The 24,909-nt window shown below is 55.3% G+C and overlaps 1 protein-coding gene across 2 annotated transcripts in view; it reads left to right on the forward strand.

Annotated features, from left to right (window-relative positions):
- Positions 1-3,228, forward strand: part of QSOX1 (quiescin sulfhydryl oxidase 1) — a 37,799-nt gene extending 34,571 nt beyond the window's left edge. Inside the window, exons 12-13 of one of the 2 annotated variants that reach the window (XM_081112889.1) lie at positions 1,345-1,616; positions 2,409-3,228. In XM_081112889.1, coding sequence (XP_080969015.1) covers positions 1,345-1,616; positions 2,409-2,417 — 281 coding nt within the window. In that variant the 3' untranslated portion in view covers positions 2,418-3,228. Of the gene's footprint in view, positions 1-1,344 lie in introns of both variants that reach the window. The other variant, XM_081112888.1, reaches the window with a different exon arrangement.
- The last annotated feature ends 21,681 nt before the right edge of the window (positions 3,229-24,909 follow it).

Consider the following 24,909-nt stretch of genomic DNA (forward strand, 5'->3'; position numbering starts at 1 on the left):
CTCCCACCCCTGCCCTCCCCACCCCACCCCTGCCACCAAATGCTCCATCTGACCTTCTAGCCCTATGACCTCTGCAGGCTTCCAGCTTCCCTCGGGGCCCAGCTGCTGCTGGTGGGCCAGGAGCCAGGCCTCCCTCTGAGGGACCTAAGGAAGGCCGTTCCCTACCCTCTCTGAGTGGGGGGGGGGGGGGGGTTCCCTTCCGTTACAACTAACCCCAGTGGCGGGAGGGGAGGCACAGGCTGAGCCCTCACTTTGCAAGGTCCGCTCCCCACCTCTCACCGGACCCTTGGAATCCACTTGCCGCCCCCTCCCCAATACAACCATCTGCGTCTACGTCTCCTCCGCGGCTTCATTCTGACCAGCAACTTCTTTTCTCCTATTAACCCTTTGGGAGCGGTGCCTCCTCCACGGGAGATGGGCAGACTGGCATTCCCTGGTGACGCTGAGCGAGGGGCGCGTGGCAGGACCCCAGGCTCAGCCTGGGTTCTGCCCATCGCCCGGCCCTGCTTGGGGTCCCAGCTGCCTGGTGGGCAGGGCAGCTCCTCACTCTCTACCCATCCAGGGCCCAGGCCGCCCCACACCCACCCCTCGGGGCCCACTGGGGCGGGGACTCCACTAACTCCCACCCGCCCCAAAGGGCTGCAGTGGAATTATGTGCTGCCAACTCTTCTTTTAAAAAAGTTTTCCACTTAATTACAAAAGTAACGTATCTCCACTGTATACAGCTTGGAAAATTTCAGAAAATGGTAAGACAAATACTAGACCAACCAAAGCCTGCAGGCCAGGCCCTTCCGAGTCACCCTTTCCCGTGTCCAGTCTGGGGGAGGGGGTAGAAACCAGCAGAGACGCTGACAAAGGAAGACAGTGGGTTCATATGGGGGAGGAGCCCTAGCTGGTTTGGCGCAGTGGATAGAACATCAGCCTGCAGACTGAAGGGTCCCAGGTTCAATTCCTGGTCAGGGACACATGCCCGGGTTGCAGGTCGGTCCCCAGTAGGGGGCAGGCAGGAGGCAGCCGATGAATGATTCTCTCTCATCATTGATGTTTCTATCTCTCCCTTTCCCTTCCTCTCTGAAATCAGTAGAAATATATTCTTTTAAAAATATGGGGGAGGACTGGAAGGGACACTGGGGTGCTGGGGTGCGGGTCGGGAGGACTCCCCTCCCCCGGGGGAGTCCAGGCCCAGTGCTAGCTAGTGTTAGGTCTGCCTCCGCTCCACCCAACCTTGTCAGGGTGAGCCCTTCTTTGCAGATGGGGGAGCTGGCATTCTGAATGGAAGAATGAGGTCTGGGCTTCTGGGTGGGCCCAGTGTCCCAGCCAGCCTGTGTGTACTTCTCTCCCCAGGGGCCCCCAGCGAGGACCCCCAGTTCCCCAAGGTGCAGTGGCCGCCCCGTGAACTCTGTTCTCCCTGCCACAACGAACTCCGGGGGACGCCCGTGTGGGACCTGGGCAACACCCTCAGCTTCTTCAAAACCCACTTCTCCTGGAGCAACATCGTCAGGGACCTTCCTGCAGCGGAGCGCCCCCTGCGGGGAGCACAGAGGGTGGCCGCCACCGCAGAGCCGGAGCTGGCGACCTGGAACTCCACTCTGGGCCCCGCGGAGGCTGAGCGCATGGTGGGCCCAGGGGCCACGTTCCCCTGGACTGTCGTCCTGGGTGCTTTAGCGGACAGACTTGGGGCCAGTGGCCCCCCGGAGATGCAGGCTGGCCTCGGTGTGACCAGAGCTGAGCTAGAGCAGGGACCTCCTGAGCACATAGCGCAGCTTCAGCGGGAGAGCGGGGAGCAGCCAGAAGGGCAGGAACCCTTGAGCGAGCGAGACTTGGGAGCCGGGTTGCTGGCTGAGCTCCCGGCTGAGGACCTCCCCACAGGCCCTTCAGAGCGGAGACGAGTGGGCCGCAGCTCCAAGCAGCTGGCCAGTGTCCCCGAGGGGGAGCCCGAGGCTGGGGCCCTGCGGGGCCGAGGCCAGTGGCTGCAGGTGCTGGAAGGCGACTTCTCGCACCTGGACATCAGCCTCTGTGTGGTGCTCTACTCCCTGTCCTTCATGGGCCTGCTGGCCATGTACACCTACTTCCGGGCCAGGATGCGGACCCTGAAGGGCCATGCCGGCCACCCCACAGCCTGAACCGTCCAGCTGGGGAGGGTGGCAGGAAAGGGAGCTGCTGCTACCCATGGGCTCTTCCAGCCCCCTGCCCCCCTCCCCGCCTTGCTCTTTGTCCAGGGAAACCCAGGAAAACCAGTTGCTCCAGTGAACCCTCCTTGGTCCTTGTGGGAAGGGATGTTCCAGAGACATGAAGACATGTGCGGGTCCAGGCTCCTCAGACAGCGCAGGGGCGGGGCAGCCCCGGGCAGGGAGGGTGGGAGCCCCGTCCACGTCCACGGCTTCTCAGCACCACTTCCTCTCTTGCAGCTTATCTGAAGCCCCGCCTCCTTCTTGCTGACCTCCAATGTCTCCTGCTTGGTCTTGGCCCTAAATTGGGGCAAGTGAGCCACAGCTTCCAAGGCCTTCCCACCGGAGGAGGGTCCCCGGGGGGGCTCCGGGGGCTGGAGCAGAACTCCGCCCTACACCCCAGGGCCCCGCCCGTCCGTCCCGCTCCCTCCGGATACACAGGCCTTCGCACCAGAGAAGGAAGGACCGCCTCCGGCCCCTCAGACCTCCTGGCTGGGAGGCGGCTTTAGCGCAGGGACTGGAAGCTCGAGGTCATGCTGACCTCCCAGGTGACATTTGTCAGGAGGACGCCTGGGACTGGTCCTTCCCAAACCTCTGCTACAGGGAGCGCACAGGCTGGGGCTGGTGTGGGCTGGCTCCGCTGGGTGGGTGATGGCCGCTGGGCTGGGTGAGAGGCTGGCTGAGCGGGACCTGCACGAAGGGCAGGGTGGGACTGAGGTGGGGATGCTGGGACCTACCGTGCCTTACTCGGGCCGAGCTGGGAGAGGTGGAGTGAGGAAGCAGGAAATCGTTGCTTCACATGAGCTCTGGCTCTTCCCCCTTCGGCCCCCCTGTCTGGGAGCCGGACCTTTGCTTGATTTCGATTTTCAAAATAGATGCTAATCTTTGGGTGTGGAGGGTGCTGGAGCGTGAGGAGTATTGCCTCTCGGGGGCCACCTCCCGTCTTGCAGAGGTGAACGGGTCAGAGGGGCGGGTGGCGCTGTACATACACATGCTTGATTCTCACGCTGCCCACTGCTGGCGAGGGCTGTGGAATAAATTATTTTTGTTAAGGCAAGCACCCCTGTGTCCTGTAACTTGCTACTTGGAGGCCTAGTGTCCAGTCTGGACAGACTGTGCAAAACTCTGTCCTGAGAGATCCAGCAAGACGTGAGTCCCCCTGGCTCTTAGAGCTGCTGGCCTGCAGGGGACCCGGTGCCCATCACAGCCCCTTCCTCCTCGAGGCGCCCTCCCCGACTGCCCACAGAGCTCTGGGTGCTCTGGGCCCAGCGTCTCCCAGAGCAGCAGGCAGGCCCCAGTGGAGGTGCAGTCCCACCCCCTGCACCCCCATCATCCCCGGAACACCTGCCCAGGTGCTCTCAGTTCGCTGGAGGCACCTTTGTCTGCACCTGCCTGGCTCTCTGGCACCCTGCATCTCCAGCTCCCTCGAAAGGAGAGGGGCCCTGGGCTGGCGGCTCAGCCCGGAGGAGTCAGCCGGATTAGAGGGCCTGCCCCTAATCCGTCCTGCCGGGTTTCACAAGGATCAGAGCAGCTGATAATGAACCTCATTAAGAGGGAGCAGGAGCCTCAATCCGATTTGGGGTTTTCTCTTTGACATCACTTTGCTCAGATGGAGGGGGTGGGGTTCCAAGCATGCCCCTTCTGCTAGGGCAGCTGGGGTGAGGGTGGGGGGACAGTTGGGGTCACCCCCAATCCCCTGCTGTGTCTGCCCTGTGTTACCTCGGGTGGATCCCAGCCTGGAGCTGCTCCTCTGTCTGAGGTTCCCTGTCTGTGTCCCTGCTCTAGCCATCCCCCTGCCCACTCCCTCCTCCTGGGCCAACTTGCTCACCTCCCCCTGCCCACAGGCCCTGGCTGGCAGGCCGAGAGCCTGCCCAGCCAACACAGTGTCAGCAAGGTGGCCCTGGCCCCGGGGTGAAAGAGGCTGGCACGGGCCAGGGATGCTTGAGCACACCTGTTCCCCACCACCACCTGGAGCTGCTGCAGTGCCAAGGCATCGGCTTCCACGCGCCAGCCCTTAGATAAGGCTCCAGGGACCGCATTTCTAAACCAAGCTCAGGTATTGAGAACCGGCCCGGCCGCAGGGGTGGGTCTCCCCCCTTCGCGGCGCAGCCCCAGCATGTTTTTGCCATCCCAGCCCCTCTGATTGATACACAACGCCCGGCCTCCTCCTCAGCAGGACGGCTGCCTTTCACCTTGATTTCCCCAGGGCTCTCAGCCGCATCCAGCATCGATAACCGGCTCCTCCCGCCAGCTGGTCCCCTCCCCTCCCCGGCCTGCCAGGCCCTGGCTGGGGCTTCTGCTGCCTCGCCTGCCTCCGTTCTAGGCCGTTCTCTGCACCTGGGAGAGCGCCCACTGGGGAGAGCATCCTGGGGGACCAGCACAGCAAGGGCGCCATGGCCCGGGGCGGACAGGCGCTGCCTGGAATGTTCCTACTGAGCATTCAGGCCGGGTTTCCTGGAGGAGGCAGCTGAGCTGGGCTTGGAGAGATGTGCTAGCAAAGAAAATACGGAGGAAAGGGCATCACAGGCAGAGGAGAAGGCACGTGTGGCCGCGGCCAGCAAAGGGAAGTAGTGAATACAGGACTTCCTAAGCAAAAAACTAAAAAGCACTGAAAGGAGATTTTCCAAGTTGCACTGGCCTAGAAGCTGGGAATGGACAGAAGAGAGACGCGGTTCCCCCTGCTGTGTGGAGCTTACTCTCTAGGAAAAGGGAGAGGGGAAAGGATCCTGTGGTAAGTGCTCTGAAGCAGAGAGAGCAGCGCGGGCTGGGGGGCTCTCTGAGGCGTGGGAGGGCTGTAGGGGTGTCACGGGTAGGGGCGGAGGGACCACAGTCCTGAGGGCCCCTTCATTCAGGAACCACCATCAGACTGACAGGTCCCAGAGAGGTCCCACCTTTGGCCTGGCTCCTCCCAAAGCAGCCTTGGCACTGGGTTGGGGGTGAGGAGTGGGCTCCAGGGGACCCACACCGCCTTGGGCCTGGAGGGAAGTCCCAGCAGTTGGAGGAGGAGGACACCTGGCCCGTGCCCCTGGCTGCCCACTGGCCAGCTGGTTCTACTCCTGGGTGAACCACGAACCTCTGGAGCCTCAGTTTCCTCATCTGTAAGACGAAGGCCACAGGCTGGGCTCCATGGTCCCTACGGTGCCTTTTCCTCTCACCGTGATGCCAGCTGCTCTGCCGTCAGCTCAGCGAGGGGCTGTGCCTTCAGGGCCTCATAGAAAGGACTGCGGCTGAAGGGGATCACAGCTGTGTGGCCTGTGCCCCACAGAACAGCTATGAAGGGGAAGGCTCGCTTGGCTGCAGCCCCAGGAAGAGCACCCCAGCCTCTGCCCCTGCATGGCCTCCTACACACACACACACACACACACACACACACACACACACACACGCCCCAGATGGCCCCTCTGAGCTTCCAGGAGTGGGCCGCAGCTCCAAGCAGCTGCCCTAGCACCTCCCCTCCTCTGCCCCTCCCACTTCAGGGCCAGCCTCCTATGAGGACAGAGGCTCATCTCTACCCACACACATTCACAGCCCCTCCCACCCTAAGAACTAAATCGGACTCCGAAAAGAATAGTTTTTACCCCTGGCCTTCTTGTGGCTTGCCCCCTCTTCTGTCCTGTGTCTGTACCCCCTCTACACACACACACACACACACACACACACACACACACACACACACAGCAGTGCAGGCCCTGGCTTCTCCCCCATTGTCCAGCCTGGAGGGGGGTGGTCACTCACACCCAGAGGGAAAACAACTGCCCTCTCATTCCTCCCACTCCCACCCTGGGCCTGGGGCTGGGCCTTCTGATTGGGCCCCGGCAGTGCGGTCTCCTCAATGGAGAGAGGCTCCCTGCACTCACTTGAGACCCTAGTTCCTGGAGCCCAGGTGGCTGGTCCTGGCAGAGGAGGACTCCTTTCAAGGCTCTGGCCTCTGCCCTGGAGGAGAGCACCTCAGGGAGGGGTGTGACAGGCTGATGGTCCAGGCTCTCCATCCCTTCCCTCCAGATTTCACCTCCGCCCCAGTGGTGGCGTCTGGGGCAGGGGGGCGAGGGGTGGTGGTGCAGGCAAGAGTCACAGACAGGGAGGAGAGTGTCTGAAAGTCACTGGGCAAAGGCAGGGGACCTCTGTCAACATGAGGAGATAAAGCTCAGGGGACAGGCCATGGGGCACTGGGGGTCATTGAGATCGACTCGGGTGAGATCTCCCTGGCAGGGCTGGCCAGGGTCCAGGTGCTATGGTGAGAGAGCCCAGGCCTTCTCGGGGCTGTGGACCCACAAGGGGAAAGCGGCCCTCGGTGCTCTGTTCAGCCGTCCTCCATCACCTGGCAGCATGGCTTGCCTCTCGCCGGGTGGGCCTGGAAGCTTCTGCCGCTGTGGTGGGGGGACCACCTTGTCTAGCCTGGATCTGCTCTGCCGGGTCCCCATCAAGTTCTCAAACCTCCTGGCTTCTGGTGGTCAGAGTTCTGCTTCGGAGCAGGAGGAACTGTTGAGCAGTGGATGCTGGGAATATTGATTATTTCGGGAAATTTCAGCTAGGATCCTGCCTTCCCCCAAATAAATCCCAGTGATGTAAAAAAATAAGGCATAGAAAAATATAACTGAGTATTTTATTCTTTTTGTAAGTATTAAAAACAATGGAAAGTCTAGCTCAGGTGAGAGTTTGATCTACTTAATGCCAACTTTCAAAAATAAGTTAAAAACAAAATCAAGCTACATTTAAAAACTGGGAAAATATATATGTATATGCTGTAAATATGACAAAAGATGCAATCTTAAAATGAGATTAGTTTGCAACTATTGATATAAGATGTCCAAGGATACATTTCTATAAACAAAAATCTATTTTTATTACAATATTTATTACTAAATATATTTTAATAATGTAATTATTAAATGTAATTTACAATGCTTTAAGTGTGCTTTTTGCTTTTTTTTTTCTGCAAAAAGCTTTATTGTTTCTATTTGGTCCAGTGCATGGGAGAGGGCTGCAGGGTGGTTAAAAGAATGGCTGGGGTTTCAGGGAGAGGCTCAGGCAAAAGGCAGACACCAGGGGAGGCAGAGGGGCCCCTCACAGGCCTCGGGGCTCCACAGGCTCCTAGTGGTGCTGGAGGCTGAGCCTTTCCTAGAGCCACTCGCCCCGCCCGGCCTGGGGCCGCAGCCTGCGGAGGGAGCCAGGTGTGGCCCATCTTCCTGATGAGCTTCCCCTCCTCACCCGGAAGTGGCTCTGCAGGACTTTAAAGCTGAGCATCTGCGGGGGCAGAACCAGGGCCTGCAGCTCCAAGAGGGCCTGGTCAGGTTCCTCCCCAAGGCCGGGGCGGCCTCCCTGGCGCCCCGAGTTCTGCCCCCTCATCTGGGGAGGCCTCAGCGCGTCCTGGGGGGGGGGGGGAGTGCGGCCACCGTGCTGGGTTTGCAACTTTAAGAGACGCTCAGAGCCCTGGAGCTTCTCCGCCAACTCAGGGGAGAAGTGGCCCACGCCCTGGAGAGCCACATCCTCAATAGACATAGAAGCCCAGTGAGAGGTAGGTGTGGGCGCCCGCAGAGGCAGGGGGAGGGAGGGGGGTCAGGTGGTTGACCGCAGCCTCCATGCAGGTGGGATAATTCTGACGGATCTGGGAGCTCATGGTTGTTCGGCGATAAGGGGTTAAGGTAGAAAAGAAGCCGGTGTGCTGGCTGGTCTCGGAGGTGGTGCTGAAGGTGGTGACTGGATAAGACGCAGGAGGGTGGCCGGAGGCTGGGAGAAGGGGCGTCCCTGGGTCTGTTCCATCCAAACACTGTTGAAGCAAGAGGCAGCTCCAAGGGCCCTATTAAAGGGTACATTATAAAATGTAATATATTAATGTACGTAAATATAAATGTAATATATTAATATCTAAATAATGTAATTTATAGCATTGTTATATGGTTGACCCTTGAACAACACAGGGGTTGGGGAGCCAAACCCCCACGCAGTTGAAAACCCACGTATAACTTTTGATGCCCCCCCCAAAACATAACGACTCATAGCCTACTGTTGACAAGAAGCCTTACCAATAACACAGATGATTAACACATATTTTGTATCTTATATGTATTATATACTGTATTTTCACCATAAAGCAAGCTAGAGAAAACAAAATGTTAAGAAAATCATAAGGAAGAAAAAATATATTTACGGTATTTATTGAAAAAAAATCCATATATAAGTGCACCGTGCAGTTCCAACCCATGTCGTCTAAGGGCCAACTGTATGTATATGTTAATGCTTGTCTAGAAGAAGTCTGGAATAGACGCCAACTATGCCAGAGGGATACCTACACTGTGAGGTTGGGGTGGACCTAATCAGGGCTGGGACTAGAATGAGGCAAGGGAGGTGCCGAGGGTGCAAAATTGAAGGAGACACCCTCAGGGGCAGCACGGGAGAGTGAACTTGGTGCCCGGATACCTCAGGCCTGGCTCTGACTTAAGTGCTTAGGCACATTTTTGAATCTTTGCAGCAAATATTTCTTTTGAAAAAAAGTAACAAGGAAAAGAAATAGGACTTTAAAGTTTCATTGTGAATAAGTCAAGGACTAAAGCCCTATTGAAAAGAATGGGCCAACGCAGGAAAACCAGGTGAGAAATGCCACCTTCTGTCTGTCCTGCTGGCAAAAATGAAAGGAAACAAGACAGTGATCGCTGGAGTGAGGGGACATGAGCTGTATGCTGTTTACTGCTGTGTTTGAAACGACCACAGTCATTCATCTTGCAACTTGAGCACGTGGCAGCATGGCGCCCTGGCTGTTGTCTCCTCCCCCAGCTCGTCGGAGCTCCCGGAGGACAGGGACGGTCACGTGACCTGGGCCAGAGCTTCTCAGAGCCTGAGTTTGTCTATAAAGAAGGTGAGGTGTAGCTAATAGCACCAGCACGTAAGAGGAGTTCATCGTATGTTATTATTCCCCAGGGCCAGGGATTGGGATAGGGATGGACTTCAGAGACCCAAGCAGCAAGGACACCCAGGCAGCCGACACCCCTGGAGTGGTGTGAGCCGCAGTGGAATGGCCTGGCGTCCTCGGGAGAGAGGGTGCCTTTCCATGGAGGGACGTCGTACCATCCGTCAAAGGCAAAACCACTGTGCTTTCAAAGACCTCTGTTCGTCTCAAAGTCCTTTTGCCTACTTGGCTCTTTTTAAAAAATTAATTCTGCTTATTGTTTCCAATAGGCAGCACATGCTTAAGTATTAAAAAAGTTCAAAAGGACAGAGAGTGAAATGTCTTTCTCCTTGCTCTGTCCCCCAGCCACTCAGGTCTCCTCCCTGGCAGCCTGTGGTACCGCTAGCTGCCTGTGGGTCCTTTCAGCCTATTCTATGCAAATACAAAGAAAGACACACACTCTCAACACCTTCTCCATGATGTTTTCTACACTTAATGCTACACCTTGAAGACCCTTTCATCAATGGCTAAGTCAGTTTTCGGAGGGAAAAGAGCAAAGTAGGGGGCTTGTACTATAAGAATTTTTAAAATTATATATATATATAATTTCAGAGAGGGAGAGAGAGAAACATCAATGATGAGAGAGAATCATTGATTGGCTGCCTCCTGCACAGCGCCTACTAGGGATCGAGCTCGAAACCATGGCATGTGCCCTGACAGGCAATCAAACCGTAACCTCCTGGTTCATAGGTCAACACTCAACCACTAGGCCACACCGGCCAGGCAGGAATTTCTTTTAAGTGTGATTTTACCATAGGAACAAATAAATGGACCAATGGATCCTAGGAAAGCTCAGAGGAGGAGCCATGAATATGTGGAAATGTGAGCTCTGATAAAGGTGGCATCATACATCAATGGGACAGTCGATAGTGATGGGACACTGGCTCACTATACAGAGAATAAAACAAAAACTGGACCTTGTACCAGGGATGGACTCGAGATGGATGAGAAACCTAAAATGAAAGATAAAAACTATAAAGCCGATAAAGTAAAATGTGGGAGACTGTCACTGCAGCACAGCAGTGCGATGGCACTTCTCACACGGGACCCCAAGCGCTCAAGCGTCGGAACGAAGAGCTTCTGTTCGGGGGAATTCCATGGGCAAGTGAGCAGGGAGATACAGGCCAGGGGAGATATCTGCAATGCCCGAAACTGCCCTTGTCCTCATCCACAACCCTGTGGGGAGGCCTGGCAGGCCATTGTCCTCGCGGGTCAGGGAGGGGCAGGGCTGGCAGGTGAATACATCGGATGACACGCCGACAGATGGCTGTGTCAGGCCCACAGCCAGCGACCCCCAGCCTAGGGGGCGGGGTCCAGCCCTCGGTGGCTCTGAGACCACTTTCCCTCACAGCCGCCACAGGTCAGGCCACGCGCATCAGCCCTGAAGTGTGTGTGGTAAAACGGGCAAATGACCGTGACAAGTTCCGATTTCCACCCTCCAGGAGCAATTCCCCGGGGCCTGGTCCAGAGCGACAAGTGTGAAATGTGGCCTTCACGGTGAATTACCGGCCAAGGAAGCTGTCAGCTCCAGGCGCTGGAGAGAGGGGGGCCGCTCTGTTTGTCCCTGGGCCGTGGCCTGAGCAGTGCTCGCTGTCACCACTGTGTGTATGTTGTTGTTGTTTTTTCGGGGGGGCGGGGGGGACAGGGACTAGCTACAGCAGGCCACAGCCACAGATGACCGGACTGGGGACATCTGTGGGAGTGCCTGTCCTCACTTGTCGTCGCCCTCCGGAGGAGAGCTTGGGTGGGTCCGTCCTGAGGGGCAGTATCTCGGAATAGAGTTCTGTGTGTCCTGCCCTCAAGGAGGGTGGGGCCTAGAGAGGGGGACCCCCGTAAGGAGCTCCATCGCAGTTCAGCCTGTGGATAGATGCCCCCGGACGGCCGAGGTGCCGTGGGGCCCCAGCAGGCACCTCCTCTTCAGGCGGGGAAGGTGGGGGACATGCAAGAGGAGCAGGTGTTCACCAGGACCAGCATGAGGGGCAGGGGTGGGGGAAGGAAAGGGGTGGGGAAAAGCCCTGACAAGGCCTGAACGGGCCCGAGGAACAGCCTGGAAGTCCAGCCTCGATCCTGCAGGCAGGAGGGCTGGTGGGGGTTTTAACAGAGGACACAGTCTCAGCTTTGTTGTTGGTGTTAATCCTCACCTGAGGATATTTTTTTCCATTGTTTTTAGAGAGAGTGGAAGAGAGGGAAGATGGAGGAAGAGAGAGAGAGAGAGAGAGAGAGAGAGAGAGAGAGAGAACCATCCATGAGAGAGAGAGGGAACCATCCATGAGAGAGAGAGACCCATCAATTGGTTGCCTCCCCCATGCATCCTGGCCTGAGCCAGGATTGAACCTGTGACCCTCTGGTGCATCATTGATGCTCTAACCACTCAACAACGCTGTCCAGGGCTCAGGTATTTTTTAAAAAGATATTCCTGGTGTGAGAGGTCCAGGCTTCAGGGGCAAGTTCTCCTCGGCCAGTAACATGTAAGTAGGACTTGTGGGTCCCCCGGGTCTCAGGGTCTCCCACTCCATGGGCCTTTGTGGGTGCCCTTCTCCCCACCCAAAATTCTTCCCCACCCAACTCCTGTCTGGGTTAAATGTCACCTCCTCTGAGATAACTTCCCTGACCCTCCTCCCTCTGTAGGCCACAGTAAGCCCCCTCCTTTCTCCCTCTTGCTGTTCCCATCACATTGCTGAAGGTGTGTGCTGACCCCTCGGCCTCCCCCATCAGACTGTGAGATGTGGGAAGGCAAGAGCTGCATCCTGTCCATCCCGGAATCTCTCTGTTTGCCACCCTGGCTGCTCACTTGGTGGCTGACGAATGCGTGAATGGCTTCCATGCTCACCAGTAAGTAAAGCACCTCCTGACTTTGCCAGACTCACCTCCTCTGTCCCAGGCTGACGGGCTGTCTCTGCCCGGATGCACGCAGCATTCCAGGGAGAGAAGAGATACTAAAAAGTATTAAAAACATATAGTTCCTCAGAAGCCCCATAGGACTTGTGCCTTGGTGACCCTTTGTGATGAGCTGCTGTTTCACACCAGGCCAGGGGCTTGCTGTGCGGGGTGCACAGACGTGCATCTGCAGGGAGGGGCCGGGCTAGAAGTCCTCTCAGATGCTTCCGGTCTGAGGATCTGGGCCTGAGATGCCAGGGGTGTCGGAGGCAGGTTAGGAGGGCCAGGGAAGAAGCAGCATCCGAGGCCTGGGCCAGTGCACTGGGGGCTCACCGGCAGGGACCCCCAGACTCATTCCAGCCACAGCGGCCGAAGCAGGAGGCTTGTGTGGCGTTTCCTGTGCCTCGGGTCTGGGTCATCATCCCAGGCTTTCCCTTTCTTCCTCAGCTCTCATCACAGGGACCACGTGGCTTGTGTAATAAAGTCTGCAGATCGCCCCGGGAGAGCAGGAAGTACATAAAAAGCCAGGGACCATTAGGGGTGAGCGGGAAGCAGGGTCCTGACAGCCATAACCTTGAGTCTCTAGCCCGCGACCACACCAATAACGGAGCCGACAGCCTAACCAGGCCTGACAGGCCACCGGCGGCCACTCCACTGCCCAGGGAGGCATTGCTTGGGCTCCTCCCCATCCCGGGCTGCAGCAGCGGATTCATCAGAAACTCCCTCCCTCTCCATCCGTTCATGGAGCAAATAACTATCAGACACCATCATGCCGGGCCTCGTCCTTGGAGCTGGCAATGTCACCGTGAGCAAGACAGCTTCTTCACTGCCAGGAGAGAGGTGTGCGAAGAGAGGGGCCAGGACTCGGAACCACATTTATCCCCATCTACGGAGCGCCGCTCAAGGGCACAACGACTCCCCGTGCGTCCCGGAGGCGGTCTGCTCCTCCTGCCTGTGGTTCAGTGCTCTCTGCCCAAGGTCTCCGGCCCAGGCCGCCTAGAAGCAGGATGCGTTTGGACAGTGAAGCTAACGAAAGTCAACCCTCCTCGATTGACCTTGGGCCTCTCAGACGCGCCCCAGAGGCCCCGGCACGGGGTGGTTGCAACAAGGGGGGGCGCACCCAGGTCCTGTCAAGAGCAGGAGCATGTGCTACCCGGGGTGTTCTTGTCATGAGGACGCTGGAACCCCAAGGAGGGCCTGCCCCTTGTTAGCAAGGGGGTCGGTGGGGGCAGGGTGTTCTTGCCAATGCTGTTTGGTGTGTCTGAGGCCTGGAAGCCTGGACCCTGGCGGACTGGAGGGGTGGGGCCGGCCATCCAGGCAGATCCCAGGACTCACCAGGCATCTTCAGAGGCTGAACCGGCGCCCTGACAATGGGGCGGGGGCCCGGGGGTGGGCAGAGACTCCCTGGAGCCCACTCCGAGCAGGAGCAGCCCTGCTGAGAGAGGCCTGGGCGAGGCGATGAGGGCAGAAGGGCTGGGCTTCTCCCTCCGCCACAACAAGCCACACGACTACCTGGCAGGCAGGCGGGAGACAGGAACAGCCCAGTCCCCAGCACCCCACACTCTTTCCATCCTCGGGCCTTCTGCTGCCCCACAACACAAATCCCTTGCCACGTGGACCAGGGCAACCACGCAAGCCGTGTAAACACCTGTTAAACTCTTGGTTTAAGGGTTAAGCTCACTAGGGGCTGAAATTCCGTGTCCCCAGGGCACTTGGTGGGCCTGAGGGGGGCCTGCGAGAGGAGGGTCACTTACTCTAGAATATTCATGTCCTGGGTCAGTGACAGCTGTCTACAGAGCTCGCTTTATGCTGCATGTGCTCTGGGATTTCTCCTTGTTCTGGGAACTGTGCGTGCGCTGCTCTCTTCAGGATCCGTTTCCGGTGTTTAAGATGTTTTGTTAAGCAAATGAAATCGTTGTATAGCCAGAAACTGAAGGAATAAAACAAACTCTTTCCCTGGTTGAAACGAGTGGCAGGGTCCAGAGAAGCTAGGGGTTGAGATGGGCCTGTCAATCAGGGACTTGGGTGCCACTGGGGCTGGTGAGTGGGCCCCAGATCTAGATGCTTCTGCCAAAGCCGTGAATGTCCGACCGTGATGGTGTTACCACCGACCATTACACTGTATGGGTTTGTCGTTACATTGGCCATTCTCCCAACAGCAGCCACTCCTATTTTTCTGTACCTCCCTCCCTCACCCTCTCCCCTGGTTCCAAATGGTGCTGATTCAAACCCTGCCTCTTGTCCAGCTCTGCACTCACAGGGCCACCTTCTCTCCTCTCCCTTCTCCCCTGTCCAGATCCTTCCTGTCTTCCAGCCCGCTGACCACCCCGTGCCCATTGGTCTCTCCCGCATCTGACCCCTGACCTCCCTGGCCCTGCCCCGGAGTTAAGCAGGGTAGCCCCCCATCTCTGAGAGCCGAGGGTCCTCACGCCCTCCCGGCCACTTCCAAAGAGCCTGGGGGCTGTGAGTGGTCAGATGAGGGTCCTCCCAGGGCAGGCCCGGGGGGCAGGTCGGGGAGCAGGGACCCAGAGGCCAGGAGCCTGGCTCCCCAGCTGAGGGACAGAGCTCGCCCGGCTCTGGGTGGAGGTGCTGGGCTGAGCTAATCACCTAAATGGACACAGGCTGTTGAGAGACAGGCTCTATTCCCTAATAGAATTTGCCCTCAAGTGCAATTTAATTTTCTCAGAGGCGGCCTCCAGCCCCTCTGCTACCCTCCCCCAGACAGACCCTCATTTCCCCAGTTTCCTAGGACAGAGGAGAGGCCCTCCTCTGGTTCTGCCCAGTCCTCCTCCTTGGAACAACCCCCCCCCCGCCACGCCCCTTCCCCAGCGCCCCCCCTACACAGGACAGACACTCTGACTTTCCTCTAGAGCCACCAGCACGCAGCGACCGCAGGGTCCCAACCACAGCATCCCAGCCTCTGCAGCGTCCCAGCCTCCGCGTCCTCACCATGAAGGCAGAGTCCTCCCGGGGCCTCTGGTAAGTTCCCATGCTTCAAGAATTCTCTTTGTCCTGCTCAGTGTCCGAGGCTGGGAGCGGAGACAGGGAGGAGGAGAGTGAGGGAGATGCTGAAATGGGAGGGATGGGTCCACGTGTGCACACACTCAGGCCCCAGGGCAGGGGCGGAACTCAGCCCAGAGCCCAGCTCCCCAGCAGCGCAGGGACCCTCCTGGCTCACCAGAGCCGCAGCTGCTGCTGGCCCTCCCTCCGCAGCCCCGTGCTCCCAGACCCCAGGCTGCGGTGCCCTGAGACCAGACTGGTCCCTGGGAGTGTCGGAGGGTGTGAGGCCCTGGCTCCCGGCGGCCCTTTCTGTCTCCCTGGCGACTTCTAGGTGGAGAGGGGGAGCATCTCAGGAACCGCTTTCCGTCTCATTCTCTGAGAACCCCTCTGGCGGTGACAGGGGCTCAGGGAGGTCAGTGCAGGTTCATGGCCGTCCTGTGCACCTGGTCATGGGCTACCCCCCATCCCTACCCACCCCCAGCAGGAATGGGGTGAGGACCACATAGAGAGCCAGGGGAGGGGAGCAGAGGAAAAGGGTGGCAGGTCGCTGAGGTGGCCTCAGGGAAGGCAGGAAGCCTGCGGGGGCACAGGGACCCTCCTGGGCTTCAGACAGCCCCGCTGGGCTCTTTATCCGCCCCTGGGGAGGGAGCGCCAGAATTTCTATTTTCTTGGCCATCACAGCCTTGAAAAGAGCAGAGGGCGGGGCTGAGCGGGAAGGAGAATGGATGGGTGGCAGGTCAGGGTCAACTGCAAGGGGGAGATGGTCATTCTTCAGGCACAGCCACCTGCTCTGTGTCTGGGGCTGTATGTGCAGCTGAGGTCTCCTCATCAGCCTGTGAGGCCCATCTCGCCTGGGGCTCCACTGGGGAGCACCCTCCCCCTCAATCATTCAGCAAAGCTTATCGGTCCTTTCCTTGGTGCCAGAAACGGTGCTGGGTGCTGGGTGCTGGGTACTGGGGGGAAAGGGACTACTGTGTGCGCGGGTGTGCGGGTGCATGGGCGCACAGAGCATACAATGCAGAGTGCCCAGACAGCACCACCCAATAGAAGTACGACGCTGGCCATGTGCGTAATTTAAAATTTTCTGGTAGCCACGCTAACAGAAGAAAGAAGTGAGATTAATAATAGATTTTATTTAACCCAATATTCCCAAAATATTATTGTTCCAACATGTAAAGGAAGTTTGAAAAACCTTAATGAGATACGTTACATTCTTTCCTTCGGACCAAGTCTTTAAAGCCTAATGCGTGACTTGCTTTTGTAACACATCTCATTTCTGAGTGGCCACGTTCGGTCCTCAGCAGCCACCTGTGACTAGGGGCTACTGTATGGGGCAGCGAAGGCCGAGCATGTGCTTACACACAGTGTGGCCACTGGCAACTTGTTAGAAAGGCAGACGCTAAGGCCCCAGGCCCGCTGGATCCGAATCTGTATTTTAGCTGCAGGCCCCGGTGCACAGTGAGTCTGAGGGGTGCTGTGTGCAGGGCAGGGGGGGGGGGGGGTTGGGGGGGTTGGGGGAGTGGGTGAATGAGCAGGCAGAGTGCTTGCCCCAGCGGCTTCTCACCGTGGCTCTCACACAGCGCCTTGTTAGGGGAACCATCCGGGTGTCACCATCCCCAAGCAACACAGAACAGTCTGCCCCAATCCTCTTTCTCGGAACAGCCCCCACCCCACCCACCGCACCCTTTCCCCAGCTTCCCCCCTAGATGGGACAGACACTCTCTGACTCCCTCTAGAGCCGCCTGCAGAGTCTTAATTCTCACAGCCACACAGATAGGATGTAGAGAGACCCAGGATTTGTGTCTTTGCCACCCAAAGATCTTCAAGTATTTCTTCCTTGATCATCAGCAGGGGCCATAGTTGCCCTGGCCGGTGTGGTTCAGTGGTTAGAGTGATGGCCCACAGACTGAAGGGCTGAGAGTTTGATTCCCTGGTCAAGGGCATGTATTTGGGTTGCAGGTTCGATCCCAGGCCCCGGTTGGGGCACGCGCTGGAAGCAACAGATCTATATGTCTCCCTCACATCGATGTTTCTCTCTCTCTCTCTCTCTCCCTCTCCCTACCCCTCCCTCCTTCCCTTCCATTCTCTCTCTAAAAATCAATGGAAAAAAATATCCTCGGGTGAGGATGAACAACAACAACAACAAAAGTGGCCATAGTCCCAGTGCCCTGGTCCCTTCTCAGTGGGCCAGTGTTTTCAAGCGGAAGACCTGGTGACCAAAGGCAGGCCCCTTCGTAGCGAGCCAGGGTGGGAAGAGATGTAACAGGTGCTGGGTTCCTGTCCTTCCCCACCAAAGCGGGTTCACATTTAGGGGGTCGTCTCTGTGCCAGGCCTGTGCTAACAGCGGTAGCCCTCCTGCGACCATACTCCCAGGCAGTACTGTTACTCATCCCGCAGTGCACATCGGTCATTGGACGCTCACACTCTCCCCGAGCACAGAAGCCCATCTGGCCCCAGAGTCAGACCTGCCTCCCTGCTCCTCTTCTCCTCACACCATCCTCCTGGGCGGGGCCTTTCTCCCCTCGCCTCTGCCCTCATCTAACACACCAACATCTTGGGTTGTAAGTCACTTCCTGCGAGGAAATTGCTGAGTTAAGCTCCTCTAGTAAAAATCTTTCGACAAAGGATGATGGGGTTTTTAATAGATTAACCTTGACACCTGCAGCTATTTTTAAATGGAGCCAGGCTGGACTTTCCACCCCTGCTTCTGCACACTTAGAGCCTCCTCTTTTTTTAAAAAAAAATTTTTTTTAAATTTATTTCAGAGAGGAAGTGAGAGGGAGAGAAACATCAATGATGAGAGAGAATCATTGACAGCTGCCTCGTGCACACCCCCTAGTGGGGATCAAGCCCCCAACCCGGGAATTGAACCGTGACCTCCTGGTTCATAGGTTGACACTCAACCACAGAGCCTCGCCAGCTGGGCTATAGCCTCCCCTTTAGCGGCTCTGGGACTGAGCTCCGGGGTCTGCCTTATTTCCTCATCTGTAACGGCCTCAAATGATGTGCCTGCCTGCCTCGTGCGGCTCGGGGGAGCCAAGGCAGGTAAAGGCCCTTACAGACTGTAGATCGTTCTTGGACAGAGGATGCCTCTGAGTCTCTGGGATCCGAGTGAGTTCTTTAAGTATCGAGTCAACTTTAAAAACAAATGAAAACAAAGAGCGTAATTGCAGGTGTGTGGGCAGAGCTGCTTCCAGCTTCTAAAGACCGAATCTAACACCTTGGTGCGAGGCGGAGGCTGTGGGGGAAGCAGGGGAAGGAACCAGGTCATCTCCTTACTCCTGCAGTCGCTCATTAACCACAGCCAGATACTCCAGTGCCTTCCGTGGGTTGAACACTGGGACACGTGAGTGCCTTCCGTGGGTTGAATACTGGGACACGTGAGTGCCTTCCGTGGGTTGAATACTGGGACACGTGAGTGCCTTCCGTGGGTTGAATACTGGGACACGTGAGTGCCTTCCGTGGGGTGAACACTGGGACACGTGAGTGCCTTCCGTGGGTTGAACACTGGGACACGTGAGTGCCTTCTGGGGGTTGAATACTGGGACACGTGAGTGCCTTCCGTGGGTTGAACACTGGGACACGTGAGTGCCTTCCGTGGGGTGAACACTGGGACACGTGAGTGCCTTCCGTGGGGTGAATACTGGGACACGTGAGTGCCTTCCGTGGGTTGAACACTGGGACACGTGAGTGCCTTCCGTGGGGTGAATACTGGGACACGTGAGTGCCTTCCGTGGGTTGAACACTGGGACACGTGAGTGCCTTCCGTGGGTTGAACACTGGGACACGTGAGTGCCTTCCGTGGGTTGAACACTGGGCTCTGGGGCTTATGCACATTATCTCTAATCCGACAAGCACCCTACAATGACGGGGCTATCCCCATTTTACAGATGAGAAAACCGAAGTTGGTGAGATTAAGTAGCTTGCGATAGGGATCAGGGTTGGGCCCTGGGGGTCTGACTCAATACACCAGAAGGCTCTCTTTGGGGAAACCCTCTCGCAGCCATCTCTCAGGGACCTCTCTGCCCCCTTGGCCTGGCACAAAAGGTGCCTGTTTCCGTGATAGAATGGGAGCTTCTCACAAGAGAGCTAAACTTTTACCCAAGAAACAATGTTGGCACCTTGACCTCAGCTTGTGACCAAGAGTAGGTCTCCTCCACCGCCTGCCCCCCCCCACCCCCCATCCCCCCTCAAAGGGAAAAACACCACAATGGCCCCAGGATCACCGCCTTCTCTTTCTCAGTGAACGTTTTTAGGAGAGAAGAGCTCCCAAGTTCTAGTCTTTGCTTGAAAACATTCAAGAGACTTTCTTGTCCCCTGGTTTCTTCCATAAAAACAAAACCAGAAAAAGGAAAACAGGCAAAATATTACCGAGGGGGAGGTGGTGTGTGTGAACAATAATAATGCCAGTCACCATTTCTAGGGAAAAGCTTCTAGGTGCTTCTGCTGACACCTGTGAGGAGAGGACTTACTATTTTGACCCTATTTAGCCAGCGAGAAGGCACAGTAAAGAACTTACCAAAGGTTACCCCAATTAGGATGTATCCAAATTGAGGTTTAAAATATATATATATATATTTGATTTCAGAGAGGAAGGGAGAGATAGAAATGTCAACGATGAATCATTGATTGGTTGCCTCCTGCATGCCCCACACTGGGGATCAAGCCCAGAACCCAGGCATGTGTCCTGACCAGTAATTGAACCATGACCTCCTGGCTCATAGGTGGACACTCAGCCACTGAGCCACGCCGGCCAGGCCCAAGGTGAGATTTAAATGCAGGTACTCTGAGCCCAGAACCCATCCTCCTATCAGCACAAGGAGGGCAGATGCACTCGGGGCGTTTTGCTGACACTGTTCACAGGCATGCTGGGAGTCCTGGAGCAAAGCGAGCTGTGGACGGTCTGTACGCGGCCCCAGGTCATTGTCTTCCAAGGTCTAGCAAGGAGCTGGCATACGATAGGTGCTCGATAAATGTATGACTTCAGGCATGATCTAAAACACACTAGATTTTTAATGGGAAATAAAGAGAATAAACCTGAGATTAGAACAAGACCAAATTCTCCAGTTCATGCTCCAGCTCCCCATGCACACAGGCCACGGGATGGGATGGCTGCACAGATGACTCTTGAAGGACTTGGCCTTGCCCGGTAATGTACTCTGCATGGACCCGCCCCTTGCTCATGCCCAGGAACCTTCAAATAAGAGTGAGTTGGTGATGCTGGTGGTGCTGGCAAAGACAGAGCCAGACCACCTGTAACCATATCCTGGTTCTACTGCTGACTACCTGTGCGAACTTGGGCCTATCACTCGGCCTCTCGGTGCCTCGGTTCCCTCATCTGTAAAATGGGGATAGGGATAGTCCCTGTCTCGAAGGCTCTGGGAGGATCGAATGAGTAAATACATAGGGAGCACGTAGAGCAGCGCTGGCCGTCTGTGTCAGCTATTGTCACTTTCCTTCTTTTCTGAGGATCCCAGTGCCCTTTTCTGATTCTGTCTCTCAGTCACTTACAGACTCAGAATCTCATCTTGAGAGTTAGATGCCCAAGTGTAGGACCATCTCTTCCCCCATGTCCCTTCAATTCTGTGTCAAGGACACAGGGCAGGTTTAAGATGAGCAGCAACTGCCTTCTGATCAGCATCGTAGGGGGGCGAGACCCCTGCAAGGTTCTGGGAAGAGAAGGAGACAAATGACAAAGTGGTGGGCTCACGAAAGGGACCTGTGACAAATGACTGGAAGGACTGGGTGGACAGATGGAGGGGAGCAAAGGCCCCTGTCCTTTTATTGGAGAACTCCTGGTGGCTCCCTGAACAAGACAGTGGCTCCCCCGGGGCTGGGCTGAGGGTTGGTCTCCCTGGCTCGCTCTGCTGGGATGAGTAATATGGACCAGGGCAGAGGGTCTATATCAATCTAACCCAGCAGAAAAATGAATGAAAATTGAATTCCCCAAGGAGAATCGGGGAGCTGTTATCCAGACAAAGATAAATCAAAGGATGCCACAGAGACTGGGAGAGCAGGTTTCCAACGGCAGGAGAATAATTAAGGAAACAGTTTCAAAATGTAAATGATAAAAGAGGGTTTAGGAGAAATGAGGACAAGGAGGAGATGATGGAGACAGGGTGATGGGGAGCAGGGGCCATGAGTTTGCTCCCCAGTGGAGAAGGAGGCCGGGGCTCAGGATTGTTAGCGTCTGAAGGTGCGCTCCCCCCCTCGGTGAAGCTCCTAAAATGTAAAGGTTAGAAGACTCCCCAGTCCGCTGTGCGGAGTGGAAAGAGCACCAGATTGGGAGTCAAAGGCTGGATTTAATTTGCAGTGGGCTTTGCAACTTATTAGAAGAGTGACCTTAGGCAAACCACTTAACCTTTCTGTTTCCTGCTCCTCACACCCAAGCCCGGGCCTGATCATAACGATCAAATGACCTACAATATGTGCAAGAACTTTGAAAGGATGTGAAGTGCTAGACAAATGCACGCTACAATCATTTTCCTAAGTTCCGTTTCTGGAAATCCTTCCCTCAGAATCGGAACCACTGACATGTTGGGTTTGGTTCCCAGAAATGTAATGTGTAAATGTCCAGCAGGTGCCGGATACGCTTACCGACGTATTGACTGTCCGCCCTGACGGAACGGAGACCTGGGGGAGCCATCTCCCAGAGGCGCAGGTCTGAGGGGAGCTCTGAGGGCTGCTGCTCCTTGGAGGTCACCTGCCAGCCCTGGGCATCTTTTCGTGAGAAAAGCCTCCTTGAGTCAGCTCAGAGGTTTAAGTCCAAACAACGGGATGCAATATTGTGTGATGTTAAATATAGGAAAATGTTAGCAGGGATAACCACCACCTGAGTGTCTATCTGTGGGACTCAGCTATTCCCCATTCTCTGGGGACAGAGACTAGCTTAGCTGGCCTCAGGTTTTCCCTCCACCAAGTAGCTGTAATCAAACCACTTATTGCGAGGAGTAGAACTATGCAGGTAGAAGCACTTACCTTGGGGCCTGGCACAGTTTTAAACGTTCAGTAAATGTTGGTTGTTTTTATGACCGTGGTATACCATTATGTTGTTGTTATTATTGCTGTCAGCAGCACTGGGCACTAAAAATCCATTTAAGGAAGCTTTTTATTGGGGTTTCATCATTAGCTAGGGAAGTGGGGACCAGGAGGGGGGTAAAATGCCTTGGCAGATGCAGATGTTAGTAGAAGACCATGGGAATAGGACCCAGTTCTCACCAGGAGGCAAACGCCTCTGGAAAAGTCTTACAATGTGGATCAGGCATCTGTTGGCTGAGCTGCCAACCACAGGTTCCAGGACTGAGGGTCAAGTGGACCTCCTAAGGCTCATCTGCCATCCAGGAGAAGTGACAATGGCCTCCCCTGTGCCAGGGCTGGGCACAGGGGGGTCCCCACCATAGTAATGCTGCCCCTCCCCCAGCGACAGGCTAGTGGCACATAATGAGGAGAGGGGAGGACCTGGGCAAGTTCATACCAGGGGAGCAGGAGCAGCAGAGAACATTTGAAAACTATAATTCTGAATTATAAAAGTAATCGCCACACAGGCTCCACATTTCACTGCATATAAATATTTTATCTTTTAATAATAGTACTGAAAAAATATAACCACTTTACAGGAAATCTGTTAAAGAGAAAAGAGAAGAAAAGCTCCGTAACATAGTATACTTTTTACCCTAATGCAGTTTTGAATAGTATTTGGATATCTTTCCTTTCAGTTTCCCCCCCAATGTTTTTGAAAATAGTATTTTATCAGTTATTTTTTTGTTTGATAAAATAATGTGCTATTGAGGAAACTGAAAAAAACAAAGAAAAATATCCACTGTACAGATAATCACTTTTATTTTTCAGCATATTTTCATCTATGCTTCTCTTTTTAAAATATCTCAAAATTCACATTGCTTCATATTCTCTTTTTTCCCTCCTAATTAATCTCAAACATTTCTCTACATTACTAATATCCTTCTGATATATTTTCTAACAACTACAAGGCATTCCATTTTATTTACTCAAATTTATTTAGTAATCCCCTATTGTTGGATATGTAGGTTATTCTCTTTTTAAAATGTTATGAACTTCCTTGTAACTATATCCTTATAAATATTCTAGATTATTTTCTGCAGATAATTTTCTACATGAATTGGGTCAAATTTTTAGGCTACAAAACATATCGCCAAAATGCCCTCAGAAGACACTGTCCCTTTTTGAATTCCCATCAGAATATTGTTTTCTAATTTCTGAACATCCTCATCAAGAGTGGGTATTATCACTGCTAACATTTTTCCATACTTAAAATCATACAATATTGCATCCTGATTTTTTAAAATCAGTCTTCATTTCCATGTTGCTAGATTTCATAATTAGTTTTAATAATTGTATAACACAGTACCAAACAAATTTAACTTATTTCACTAAACATCTTTTATTTTATGGGGTATTTAGGTTATTTTCCTCCAAAACATAATGCTGTAATAACATCTTCATGTATGAAACTATTTTTTTCAATGTTATTGTGTGTACTAGTGGAATTGCATGAGCTAAAGGGTATGAAAGTTTTATGGATTTGATACAAATTGCCATCTTGCTTCCCACATGGACTTAAGAGTTTATAACGCACACCAGCAATATTTGTGAGAGTAGCAGATGGCCATTTAACAGATGAAAGGAGGTATGTACTGTGATGTTTTATTTTGCTTGTCTTTGATTGCTAACAGAGGCTGGCACTTCCTCATGTTTGGTTACTAGTTATATTTTTGTGGAAAACACTGAAAATGTCACCATGGTTCTTTGCTTTTTTTTTTTTCCTTGGGGGCTGGAGTCACCTGGCAGGTAAACCGGGAAGAAAGTGTGCCAACCCCCTGCCAGTTGCCATTGAAGTCATTGTGACACTGAAGACAAATGCTAAGTGCAGGTGAACGCGCCATCATGCTCGTCCCTCCCCAACCCTAGTGTCCCCTATCTGGGGACAACACCAGGAAACAACAAAAAAAAAACAACAAAAACAAACAACAACAACAAACGGGCCGGGCGGGAAGGCTGGAGAGGGTACACAGTTCCTCTTCCCACTCGAGCTGGACCTCACTGTGCTGGGAGGACACATCTGCCTGCATCTCTAGAACGAAAAACGCAGAAAGGGCTGACGCACGGGCCGGGACCCGGAGAGCCGCTGGTTCCCTGCGGCATCGGAGCTGGCGGGCGGCGTCGAGTGTCTGATGCAGCCTCAGAGAACCTCCACGGAGACCCGCTCCGGCAGCGGGCCTCTGCGTTATCTCCTCCAGGAACCTGCGTGGGGAATGGGAGCGTTGATGGGTGTCTTGTCAGTACGATCAGCAGCACACGTCCCCTCGCTGCTGAGCCCGGGTGTCCCGCTCGCAGGCGCGAGGTGGAGGCTTTTTTCAAAGCGCCCGCGGTTGCAGCGGGCTGCGCAGAGCGGGCTCTAGGGACCGAGGGCAGGACCACGCTGAGCGGACCAGGGCTGAGCGGCCAGGGAAACCCTGTCGCCCCAAAGCAAGGGGCCCCGACGGGTGGAGAAAGCGCGTAGAGCGGACTGCAGGCCGCGGCAAGAGGGGGGGCGCGCACAGTGGCCTGCGCTCCCCCGCGACCTCCGCGCACAGCCCCTGGCCCCCTTCCCCGGCCCGCCGCCGCCGGCTGCGTGACGCGCGTTCCGGGCGGAGGACCGGCTGTCCCTGGCCCAGCCTCAATCAGACGCGGGGGAGAGAGAGCAAAGCCTGGGGAGCGCCGGAGGGAAAGGAATTGGCCAGGGAAGAGAAAGGAAGAGGGGGATGGAGCCCGCTGGTTACGGCGTGCGCTCAGTCCGGCGGAGGGAAGCCTGGGACCGAGAGCGCGCGAGGGGGAAGACGTCGCGGTGCGGCCCGGGCCACCGGAGGGTCTGCCCCGCCCCTCCTCGCCCCTCGGTTGGAATGG

Source organism: Myotis nattereri (assembly GCF_964212035.1).
Source record: "Myotis nattereri genome assembly, chromosome: 18".
Lineage (NCBI taxonomy): Eukaryota > Metazoa > Chordata > Mammalia > Chiroptera > Vespertilionidae > Myotis > Myotis nattereri.